The sequence below is a fragment of the Bos grunniens genome, chromosome 3 (genome assembly GCF_055505025.1).
Source record: "Bos grunniens cultivar Pamir isolate PY7600 chromosome 3, Bosgru_T2T1.0, whole genome shotgun sequence".
In the NCBI taxonomy this organism is placed as follows: Eukaryota; Metazoa; Chordata; class Mammalia; order Artiodactyla; family Bovidae; genus Bos; species Bos grunniens.
In genome coordinates, this window is record NC_141167.1 from 121,492,966 (window position 1) to 121,505,734 (window position 12,769).

General features: G+C 44.1%; 1 protein-coding gene across 15 annotated transcripts in view; it reads right to left on the reverse strand.

Moving 5' to 3' along the window:
* GPR161 (G protein-coupled receptor 161) overlaps positions 1–12,769 on the reverse strand; it is a 100,765-nt gene that overhangs the window by 59,355 nt on the left and 28,641 nt on the right. For 9 of the 15 annotated variants that reach the window (XM_086393986.1, XM_086393987.1, XM_086393984.1 and 6 more), the window contains exon 2: positions 8,318–8,735. The exons of 4 other annotated variants lie outside the window; for them this stretch is intronic. In XM_086393986.1, coding sequence (XP_086250112.1) covers positions 8,318–8,691 — 374 coding nt within the window. In that variant the 5' untranslated portion in view covers positions 8,692–8,735. The remainder of the gene's footprint in view (positions 1–8,317; positions 8,736–12,769) is intronic. 2 more of the 15 variants (XM_086393990.1, XM_086393991.1) reach the window with 1 other exon arrangement.

Genomic DNA, 12,769 nt, shown 5'->3' on the forward strand with positions numbered 1-12,769 from the left:
CCACCAGGACCTTCCTGAGTCACCCCTAGGCACTAGCAGCTCAGCGACAGGGGCCACAGCCTGAATTGCCACCAGCTGCCTGGATAAACTTCCGTGGAGGAGCCGCCACCTCAGTCGACACCTCTGTGTAGACTGTGTAATCAGTGGCAAGACAGGCTGCCGGTCTCAAGTCCCGAGGCCCTGCCAAGGTCTAGCCTGGAAAGAGTGCTTCTGAGTGTGAGGCCTGAGGAGAGGAGACCGTAATTACGGGATCCATCACAGAAACTCTGCACGCTGGCTATGGTAAAGCAAGTCCTGTCTTACGCTGACCTCTGGGTTTGCATCTTGCAAAGGCCCTGAAGCCACAGGAAAGAAGCACGCCTTTGGAGCTGAAATTCCTGGGTTCAGGTGGTGATTCTGCTGTCTACTAGCTGTGTGTCCCTGGGGAGTTATCTAACCTCTCAGAGCTTCAGTTCCTTCACCTGTAAAATGGGAAACAGGATGGGGATCAGGTCTTAACACTGAGAGAGACAGGTTGTCAGTAATTAGTCTCCAAGGGAGACTGGGAGGTCCTGCTCTCCTGTTAGTCTTCAAATAAATCGTGGATGCAAGTCTGGTTCAAGGACGGGATGTGCTAGAATGGGGGAAACAGCTGGGTGGTGCCTCTCTTTAAACGGCAATAGGGACAGAGCTGGGTCTTTGTCCACTGACCTTTCCCTCTTCCTTCTTTTTGAAAAATCAATTAATTATTTGGCTGGGTCAGGTCTTAGTCACAGCAGATGGGATCTTCACTGAGTCATGCGGGATTTTTCATTATGGTACACGGACTCACGGACTCTCTAGTTGAAGTAGGTGGGCTCAGTAACTATGGTGCAGGAGCTTAGTTGCCTGCAGCATGTGGGGTCTTTGTTTCCTGGCCAGGGATCGAACTTATGTCCCCTGCATTGTAAGGCAGATTCTTAACCCCTAGATCATTAGGGAAGTCCCCCTTTCCTTCTTGAAGACAGAATCTTCATTCTGTTCCTGCAAAACTGCTGTGACCACAGGGGACCCTTGGCTTTTCTGAGCACCAGGGGATGAATCAGGCCATGCTGATGGTATCCTACCTCTTTCCAGGTGACCAGCTGAGGCACTGACCTGTGTAACAACATCTGGCAAATGAAATGTGAGGGGAGTTTGCTAGGGTAGGATTGCGGGCACTTCCAGGAAGGTTTTCTTCACTTTTAAAAAAGAAACAAAGCAGGGATTTCTACTTTCCTCTGCCCATTTAAAAATCATGCAGGCCCTCTGACCTCAGACAATACTTCAGGGGCAATACCTGGGTGTGGGAGGCCAGGCCCGAGGAATGTGAGCTGTCCTGGGCTCCTCAGATGAACCCTGTTCAACCAGTCATAAAAGTCATCACAATTAATAAACTGCCCTCTGAACATGTCTTCTGGCTGTTCTCAACACCAGTCAGGATTATTATTCAATGGTAACATTTCTTTGTATCACAGACTATCTAGAGTGTGGAGCATGTACCAATGATTTCTCCCAGCTGAATCCCAGAGGCCCCTCAGGGTGCAGGGGGTTGGTGCTGGCTCCTGAGGGATCAGTCTCCTAGAATCAGAAGAGCCCCTGAAAGGCCAGAGTGCTGCCTGTATACACCACACCCTCCAGGGGTTGCTTTGGTTTTAAGGTTTTGGGAGGCAAAATTTATATACATTGAAACGCACAAATCTACTACACCTTCATCAAGATATAAACATGCCAACATCTGTCCACAAACACACAAAAAATGGGTTTCATTGATTTGAAACTTCATTTTTTAAACTTAAGCTTCATTTAGGCCTAGTTTGCAAGCTCAAAGGAAAATACAGAACAAAGGCAACTCCCTATACCCTGCAGGTTAAAACAAGCCAAAATGGAGGGTTTTTTCCTTTGTTTCTCATACTCTTAACTGTCTTCTGAAATGCTCTGTCTTTTCTCCAACAACTCATCTTTAGACACGAGCCCAAGCACCGCTCTTGGTCCCAAAAGAGGCTTTCGTGACGTCACCTGGAACTCTAAAGTTGTAGTGACCACAGGGGCTCCAATGCTTAGCTCTCTTGGAATGAGACCAATCACTTAGAAAACAACCCCTGTTTTTACAGGAGGCTTCACTAAAAACACAAACAAAATCTAAGCCAACTACAGCTACCTTGGAGTGAACACGTTATATTATGTTGAAAAATCTCCTGACAGCACTATAAGGAACCATCCCACAATGCTAGTTACTTTCTTTTAAAATACTATTTTAGAGCTGAAGTTTCATTCACTCCAGTCCAGAATGAAAACATGAATATCCTAACAGGACCTTAAACCCTGACAACTTCAAGGCTAAGCCAGAGGTGACCACATTGGACTTATTCATAGGGAAAATCTTCCCAGGTCGAATGATGTTCCCCACCTGGATCTGCACCCACACTGCAGGTTTAGGACACTGACATCTCAATGGTGAATTTCACTCCAGCCAACTATTCTCTTTATGCTCTACCTTTGCTCTCTCATCATGGGGCTACAAGAAGGACTTTTTTGGCTCATCTGCCAACCAGGCTCATGGATTTCTTTAGGTACAGTTCGTAGGGTTCCTAACTGAGGACACATGTCAATATCAGGAGACGATGGGGGTTGTCACAACCAGGAGGTGTTACTGGCATTTAGTGAGCAGAGGCCAGGGGTTCCCCTCAACACCCTACACAGAACAGTTTGTCACAACAAAGAATTATCTGGTGCAATGTGTCAATCGTGCCAAGATTGACAAACCTTGAATTAAATATACTGGTTGGAAGAGATGATTGACAATTGACTGCATACTGTATGCATACTGTATTAATGGTTAAGAGCCCTTGGAATTGGACAAGTCACTTAATAGCCATGAGGACTTGGGCCAGTTTGCAAAACTGCACTTTGCTCATCTGCAAACGGAGTCTGATAGAGTTGTTGTTTAGCTGGGATAAATGCTAACAGCAGGGTGCCGTGCCTGGCTCGCAACTAACAACATTTCAGTTGAGCTCATGCCCCTACCCTTGCTTTCCTTGACTTTCTTAAGTTGTCCCCATCTCTCTCTTCTCCCCATCCTCTCTCTCACTCCTCTCTCCTCACCTGTCTTTTCCTACCACCTCCTCTTGCTGGTTTCCCTCTCCCCCTCTCACTCCCCGCCCCCTCCACCTCTTTCTCCCTTTTTCTCACTCTTTTTTCTCCCTCACCCTACTCCGCACACGCTGTCACATACACAAGAGCCGCGTCATTAGGTTTCCTACATAAAAGGCAAATATGCAACCTCCAAAACTACTAACATCCAGGGGTGTGAAAAGGGGTATTTGAAATCCCAATCAGATGGTAATCATTTATATGAAGAGATCAATTAGCTGGTCCAGTCAATTTGTACTTTCAGCCACACAAGTGAGCAATAATAAAAAATAAATTGCACCTGCCAAGAAAATATTTGAAGACATCACAATTTATAGCACTAAATATAAATATATTGTAGTCAAAGATCTGGGTAAAGCACTGTGCTGGCCAAATCCATTTTGCTGTGCCTGCAGAAGGAAATGAACCATTTTCCAAAGACAACCAGGCCTTGGTGACTTGTTATCATAGTGAGGCAGAAGTCCTTTCTTAATTCATAGTTCTGCCCCTGAGTCACGGGGGGCCAGCTTGTAGGGTCCGGGGTGCCTGGATTAAAGCTGTAGTGGGGTGACCGTGACGTCGATTTGTTCGTATACTTCCTCTGATCTCTGGCTATGTAACACAGACCATGCTTTTTCTGCCTTGCTCCTTCCTCTGTGTTCTCACAGTATGTTAAACACACTGGCATTATATATACCTCATATGGTCCTGAAATTACCTGGCCACATGTCTCTCCCCCTGCACTGTGAAATCCTCCATGTGCTTCTTCAGCTGCATATTCCCAGCACCAACTATGTCAGGCATACATTAGGTACTCAATAAATTGTTTATCAAATGAATACATGGAGGCTTTTATGTAGGAAACCTAATGATGCGCCTCTTGTGTATGTGACAGTGAGTGGGCGGGGAGTAGGGTGGGAGAAAAAAAAGACAAGAGTACGAGAAAAAGTGGAAGGGGCCCTTGCAATCCGACTCACTGTTAGAACTTAGCTCAAATGCCATCTTTTCCCCACCCATGGGCTCCAGAACCTACCATCAGATTCAGTGGCGGGATATGTGATCTAGTTTTCTGACCAGGGATTGAATCCAAGCCCCCTGCATGGGGAGGGCAGAGTCTTAGCCACTGGACTGCCACTAAGAGTCCTCACACCACAACTAAAGAGTTCGTGTGCCACAACTAAAGATTTTGAAAGCAGCAAATAAGACCCAACACAGCCAAATAAATAATTTTTTTTTTTAAAAGCAGTGGCAGTGGGAGCTGTGACAGTGCTTATTTCTGCTTTGTGTTCACATCAGCACCTGTGGGTCAGCCTCTGCCAAAAACCCAGGGACTCCTGGTCAGCAGAGGCTACATCTTAGTCATGCTGTATCCTACCATCTGGAGATTTAGTACAGACCCTTTCACAAAGTAGATATCCAGCAAATATTCCCAGCATCAAAGAATAAAGCATTGAAAGAGACAGATTCTCTCTCGTTTGATGCATTTGGATGACATGATTCGAGAATCTGTCATGCTTGCTGGTGAAAAAACGTCTCACTCTTAGCCTATCTAGGTCTCAGATCCAAGTAAGCAGCTTACAGCCTTCAAGAGCTGCCACTATTTACTGAACATCTATGTACAGAGAGCTCTGTGAGAGGCATTTAAAACTCCCCCACTTTGCTCTTGAGCTGTTGGCCCCCACTCCACCTTCCACAGGACCCAGGACCCAGGATCCAGAAAGGGATATTCCAAAAGTAATGATTTTAAAAAAATAGAAATTCAAACAATAGTGAGATCCCATTCCATCCCACTGCCAACAAAATCTCACTTATGTCTGTAATGCTGATCATCAGTCTTGATTAGGATGCTGATAAGCGGCTACTGGAGTGAAGATCCATACAGCCTTCTGAAGGGGAGCCTGCCTTTCACACATCAAGAATCTTGAAAGTGTGTTTACTTTGAAAACACAATTTCACAAACATACATCTTTTTCAAACGTGCTATTATATAAAATAGAAAGCTAACAGGGGACTGTAAAAATAAACTATAGTCCATCCAGAGGATGCAATACCATGTAACCACTAAAGACATGTTCTCAAAGGACATTTGCACATGGGAAAAATGCTCACAATCACACATTAAGTGAAAAAGCGGGTCACAAAACCACAATGCTTGAGCCTATTTTCTAAATTTATAGCATACAGCCAAAAATCCCTGGAGGCAAATATACTAAAAATGTAAACAGTGATTGATTGCTTCTTATTAGTAGGATTATGGATATGTCTATGTCTACGGATATGTCTTGTTGCTATTCAGTCCCTCAGTTGTGTCTGACTCTCTGCGATCCCATGAACGGCAGCATGGCAGGCTTCCCTGTCCTGAACAATCTGCTAGAGTTTGCTCAAACTCATGTCCATTGAATCGGTGATGCCATCCAACCATCGCATCCTCTGTCATCCCCTTCTCCTCCTGCCTTCAATCTTTCTGAGCATCAGGGTCTTTTCCAAAGAGGCAGCTCTTCCAATGAGGCTTCAGGTGGCCAAAGTATTGGGAGTTTCAGCTTCAGCATTAGTCCTTCCAATGAACATTCAGGACTGATTTCCTTTAGGATTGACTGGTTGGGTCTCCTTGCAGTCCAAGGGATCTTCAAGAGTCTTCTCCAGCACCACATTTCAAAAGCATCAATTCTTCAGCACTCAGCTTTCTTTACTCTCACAGCCATACATGACTACTAGAAAAACCATAGCTTTGACTGTACAGACTTTTGTCAGCAAAGTCATGTCTCCACTTTTTAATATGCTATCTAGGTTTGTCATAGCTTTTCTTCCAAGGAGCAAGCGTCTTTTAATTTCATGGCTATAGACACCACACACAAGTGATTTTGGAGTCCAAGAAAATAAAGTCTGTCACTGTTTCGACTTTTTACCCATCTATTTGCCATGAAGTGACGGGACTAGATGCCATGATCTTAGTTTTTTGAATGGTGAGTTTTAAGCCAGCTTTTTCACTCTCCACTTTCACTTTCATCAAGAGGTTCTTTAGTTCCTCTTTGCTTTCTGCCATTAGGATAGTGTCATCTGCATATCTGAGGTTATTGATATTTCTCCTGGCAATACTGATTCCAGTTCAAGCTTCATCCAGCCTGGGATTTCGCATGATATACTCTTCATAAAAGTTAAATAAGCAGAGTGCAATATACAGCCTTGACGTACTCCTTTTCCAGTTTTGAACTGGTCCATCGTTCCATGTCCAGTTCTAACTGTTGCTTCCTGACCTGCATACAGGTTTCTCGGGAGGCAGGTAAGGTAGTCTGGTATTCCCATCTCCTTAAGAATTTTCCTCAGTTTGTTGTGATCCACACAGTGAAAGGCTTTAGCATAGTTAATGAAGCAGAAGTAGATGTTTTTCTGGAATTCTCTTGCTTTTTCTATGATCCAACAGATGTTGGCAATTTAATCTCTGGTTCCTCTACCTTTTCTAAATCCAGCTTGTACATATGGAAACTGTCAGTTCACATACTGTTAAAGCCTAGCTTGAAGGATTTTGAGCATTACCTTGCTAGCCTGTGAAATGGGTACAATTGTGTGGTAGTTTGAACATTCTTTGGTATTGCCCTTCTTTGGGACTGGAATGAAAATTGACCTTTTCCAGTCCTGTGGCCACTGCTGAATTTTCCAAATTTGCTGGCATATTGAGTGCAGCACTTTAACAGCATCATCTTTTATGTTTTGAAATAGGTCAGCTGGAATTCTATCACCTCCACTAGCTTTGTTTGTAATGTTTCCTAAGGCCCTCTTGACTTCAAACTCCAGGATGTGTGGCTCTAGGAAAGTGATCACACCATCGTGGTTATCTAGGTCATTAAGACTTTTTTTGTATAGTTCTTCTATGTATTCCTGCCACCTTTTCTTAATATCTTCTGCTTCTGTTAGGTCCATACTATTTCTGTCCTTTATTGTGCCCATCTTTGCATGAAATGTTCTCTTGTTATCTCTCATTTTCTTGAAGAGATCTCTAGTCTTTCCCATTCTATTGGTTTCCTCTACTTTTTGCATTGTTCACTTAAGAAGGCTTTCTTATCTCTCCTTGCTATTCTTTGGTACTCTGCATAGAATGTATATACAACTCTGCATGGTATGTCTTATTTTACTCTATATTTTCCGTATTATTTCTATTGTTGGTGGGGAAAGAACATACTTGGAGAAGTCACCTGACGGCTTCCTTCATTCTAACCCGCCAGTTACAGAGAACCAGCAGGAGTCTGGCCTCGGGCCTAGTGGAGGCCTGCACCTTGGGTGGACCATCAGGCACCACTTATTGGTTCAAAACCTGATTCTAAGGGAGCCAGGGCACTCGTGTCACCCAGTGATGACAGCCCTGGTGAGCAACCTCTGTGCTTCCCCTGACTCCACGGCTAGCTCTCGCCCCAATTCTGTAAATCAGACAGAATCTGAATCTCCCCTCTGTTTCTGTGCAGTTGAACCCTTGCCTGGGATGAACAAAGTGACCACTGGCAAAATCCTAAGAAAGAAGATGACTCTACGGGTTGGAAACTTGTTGTCAAACCCTGTAGGACTTGCACAACCAAATCTGACAGCCCAGCTCACTATCTGGAAGAACCTTCTAGGGAGAGCTGAGGGCTGTTTCTTGCTTTTAGAGCCACCCATGCCACCGGAAGGGAAAGCTCAGCTTTTGTAAGGCACACACTGTTTCTTCCGGGTAGCACTGTCTTTATTCCCTCAGTTGTCTTCCCTCCCCTGCTCTCATTTCCATCTGGGACAGGCCCCTGCAGTGCAGAGGATGGAGAATATTTCCTCTTTAGGCTGCCCTGGTGCAGCTCTGGCCCAACCTGAGCAAAAGAAAGCAGGCAGCACTTTGGGGAAGAACTGGATTTGGGACCTCCTTTGCCACACCACCTTTCTCAGTTTCTGTCTCATCTGTCAACTGAAAAGCAGAGGTTTCTAGAACTTTTTTTAAGTATTGGAACTTCTTTTAAAAAATAAAACTATATGCAAGCTAGATCAGATAAAATCAGAGGTGCTCTGGTTGAGGGGATGAAAGAAGAGGAAAAACTCTGCTTTCTCACCCTCTCCAGCACAGCCCCTGGCACCCTCCAGAGGAACTGAAGCAGCTCAGAAGGCATGATCTCTGAGGATCCCCCTTGGCCCACACTCCTAAATCCTTCAGTTCTCTGTAAGGCAAGCTTACCGGTCGACAGCGATGATCCCAAGGGTGAGCATGCTGGCTGAGCTGATGAGCAGGTAGAGGAGGGCTGAGAAATTGCACCAGACCACACCGAAGATCCATTCCCTCCGAATGGAGCTGGTCACCACGAAAGGCAGCACCAGTACAGACAGCAAGAAGTTGGACAGGGTCAGGCTGAAGACGAACTTGTTGCTGAGGGTAAGGAGATAGGACTTCCTGTACAAGGTGATCACGATGACCAGGTTGCCCAGGCAGACAAAAACGGTGATGATGACGATGGCGACGAACTCTGTGACGCCGCTGCCCCCTTGGTCACTGGCCCCCTCGGTGAGGTTACTCAGCTCCTTCCTGTGGCCGAGGGAGGAGTTGAGGCTCATGGTCAGTGTACCTCAGCAGGGGGTGGGAAGAGCATGCTGGACGACTGGAAAGACAAGCCCCGGGGGCAGAAGAGGAGTCATCAAACCACAGCATGTGTACTTTACAGAGGGAAGCCAAGGCCCCCCGGATCCTCGTCCTCATGCAAGCGCTACAGAGGCAGCCCGTTTCCTACAACCAGCTCTTCATGTGACTCACTGTATCCCCTGGAACAATGCATTCTCCCAGTCTAAAACCTCCTATCCATTCTCCCCAGGACCAGTGGTTAAAAACCTTTAGTGTACTCAACAATCTCCTGCAGTACCAGCTCAAAGAGCTGATTCTTGGGCTCCACCCCTAAAGATTCTAGTCCCAGAGAACAGAGGTACAGCCTAGGAGCCTGCATTTTAGACGTGCACGGGACAGGTGATCTGGATTCAGTTCACATGGTTTATGTGGACAGTTGCTTCTGGACCCCTGCAGTGCAGTGTGGACCCTGAACCAGCAGCATCAATATCATCTGGTGCTTACTTAAGATGCAGAATCTCAGGCCCACCTCTGAATTACCAAATCAGAACCTGTGTGTTAATCCCACTCCTGGTTTGATTCCTGTGCCCATTAAAGTTGGACGATAAGATTATCATAGGGATCAGTCTCCGATCTCTAAGCAGGGTTTTAACAAGTACAATTCATACTGAGACATTGCTGCTGTTCTCATCAGTCGTGAGGATAAAGGGCAAGGAGCCAACAATAAAGATACATGGATAAGAGGATAAGAGTTTGAGGCCTTTGCCCACAAATACCATTCTCGACAAGGGGCAGTCCCTGCTCTCAGGATGCTGGCTCAGGTTTCGGCAAAAACTCAAGGTTGACATATTTTAACATCAAATCCTACAGACAAATGTTTCTCCAAAATTTTCATCTACTTTAATTAGCCAAAAAATCCCACAGATCATTTTCCCCACCTGCTTTTATTTCTGACAAAGAGAAGACACCAGAAGGGAAGGAAAGATCGCTTTCCACGAGCCACACAGCAAGAACCCTGGTGCCTAGACTGCCTACACAGCAGCAGCCCATGATCTCCACTTGACCAGAACCCTCTGTCCAGACACCTTTGGCCATAGGGGGCTGGTAGGGTAAGGAAGGCAGTCCTTCCCCTTCCCAGCAGCCCTAAAGGTCAGTTTAGAAAGTCTCCCTTTACAGCAAGCCTCATTCATAGGTCACAACCACAGATCCTGCCAGCTTGAATGGCATCAATTAATTCTCATCCCACCTACTCTTGACAGCCTTCAAATATTTCACACATGACTTGCTTTCTTTTCTCCAGATTAAATCTCCAGGCTCCTGATGTGACTTCTGGACTCTTTACTAAGCCAGACTTCCTCGGTTTCTCACCAATTTCAATGACCCTATTGATTTGTGGTCCTCCAAACTGAACATATCATTCTGGATATCTGGTAAATGGTGAGCATAAAGGGAAAATTTTCTCCATCATCAGGATAATCTTCTACTATAGTTCATTCTAAGAGTGCATTTTCTTTTAGCAACTGTTATCTGTTAACTGTTGGACTTATACAAATGTGTGGTCAATTAAAACCGAAGGTTTGTTTATACACATATGAGTTTATGTAAAGGCACGTGTCCTCAGGCTTGAACTAATGGAATTAGTGTTTTTAAGCCTAAGTACAAAACATCATTTTGTGCATTTTGGTTCATATTTCCAGGCTGCTAAAATATTCTGAATTTTGATTCAGTTATGCAATATGTTAGGTACTCCAGTTTTGTGTGATAAATATACTTTATAATTATGCCTTCTATTTCTTTGTTAGCTTATTTTTGGATTTTATTCCTTGAGTTATAAATTTTGTTCATTCTTATAAGTAAATTATTAACTGGTTCAATCCCTGGGTTGAGAAGATCCCCTGGAGAAGGAAATGCAAGCCATTCCAGTATTCTCGCCTGGAAAATCCCATGGACAGAGAAGTCTGGTAGGCTGCAGTCCATAGGGTCTCAGAGAGTCAGACAGGACTGAGCAACTAAGCAAATCTCAAATAAAGGTCCTATAAGCATGTTATACTTAACTGTATAAGTGATAACATTGCGGTAAAGAAAACAAATTCTGAGTCATTAGACAAATGACAAAATGGGAGAAAATACTTAAAACGTATATCACAGAGGACTAATCATTCTAATTCATAAGGAATTCCTAAAAATAAAAAGGTAGAAAGTGGGTAAAAGACATTTTTTAAAAAATGGCAACTATATGAGATGATGGCTGTTAACTAAATTTATGGTGGTAATTGTTTTGCAATATGCACATATATCAAATCATCATGTACATCTGAAACTTATACAGTATTATGTGTCAAATATATCTCAATAAACTTGAAAAAAGGCATACACAGAGAGTTCACAGAAAAAGATACACTAATTGTCCTTAAATGCATGAAAAGATGTTCTGTTTCATTCAAAATAACAGGAATGGACACTAAAATTACACTGAGGCACTATCTCTTGCCTTTCAGGCCAGTAAAAATTCAAAAGTTTGGCAACTCTGTCTGTTGGGGAGGCTGTGGGGAAGCAGGCATTCTCCTACCCTCCACATGGGAATGCAAAGTGTAAAAACTGAAGGGAGGAGGATCTGGTAATACCTAACAAAGCTACATAGGCACCCAAGCTTTGATCTAGCAATCCCATTTCTAGATATTTACTCTGAAGATATAAGTTCATAACATAAAATAATAGATATGCAGGGTTATTTTATTAAGGCAGTTATTAAAAAAAAGAAAATGTTTGAGAAAAGGGGAGAAATAATAGATTTGCACATTAAATATACATAAATATATGTGACTCAGACAGTAAAGAATCTGCCTGCAATGCAGGAGTCCTGAGTTCAATCCCTGGGTCGGGAAGATCTGTGGAGAAGGAAATGGCAACCCACTCCAGTATTCTCACCTGGAGAATTCCATGGACAGAGGAGCCATGGGGCCGTAAAGAGTTGGACACGACTGAGCAACTTAACACATTTTCACTCTTCATATTTAATTATGCAAAAAGAAAAGTAGGAAAGATAACCAGAAACTAAGATACAGATGGAAGTAGACTTCTCTAAGTATGTTTTTACAGTTTTGATTTTTTTCTTGAAAGGTAGATTATGTAAACATTTATTTTATTTTATTTATGTATTGTTGACTATGCTGGGTCTTTGTTGTTGTGTGTGTCTTTCTCTAGTTGCAGAAAGCAGGGGCTACTTTTCGTTGCAGTGTGTGGGCTTCTCATTGAGGTGGCTTCTCTCGTTGCGGAGCACAGACTCTAGGGTGCTCGGACTTCAGCAGTTGGGTCACGTGGGCTCCTGGGCTCTAGCGCACAGGCTCCATAGTTGTGTGCAGCATGCGGGATCTTTCCATATCAGGGATTGAACTAGTGTCTCCTGCATTCTTTACCACTGAGCCACCAGTGAAGTCCCACAGTTTCGATTTTTGAACCATGTAAATATTTTACATACTAAGTTAAATAAAAATGTATATAAAAAGTAAATGTATCAGTTCAATTCAGTTCAGTCGCTCAGTTGTGTCCGACTCTTGGCGACCCCATGAATCGCAGCACGCCAGGCCTCCCTGTCCATCACCAACTCCCGGAGTTCACTCAGACTCACATCCATCGAGTCGGTGATGTCATCCAGCCATCTCATCCTCTGGCGTCCCCTTCTCCTCCTGCCCCCAATCCCTCCCAGCATCAGGGTCTTTCCAATGAGTCAACTCTTCGCATGAGGTGGCCAAAGTACTGGAGTTTCACCTTCAGCATCAGTCCTTCCAATGAACACCCAGGACTGATCTCCTTTAGAATGGACTGGTTGGATCTCCTTGCAGTCCAAGGGACTCTCAAGAGTCTTCTCCAACACCACAGTTCAAAAGCATCAATTCTTCGGTGCTCAGCTTTCTTCACAGTCCAACTCTCACATCCATACATGACCAATGGAAAAACCATAGCCTTGACTAGATGGATCTTGTTGGCAAAGTAACGTCTCTGCTTTTTAAAATGCTGTCTAGGTTGGTCATAACTTTCCTTCCAAGGAGTAAGCGTCTTTTAATTTCATGGCTG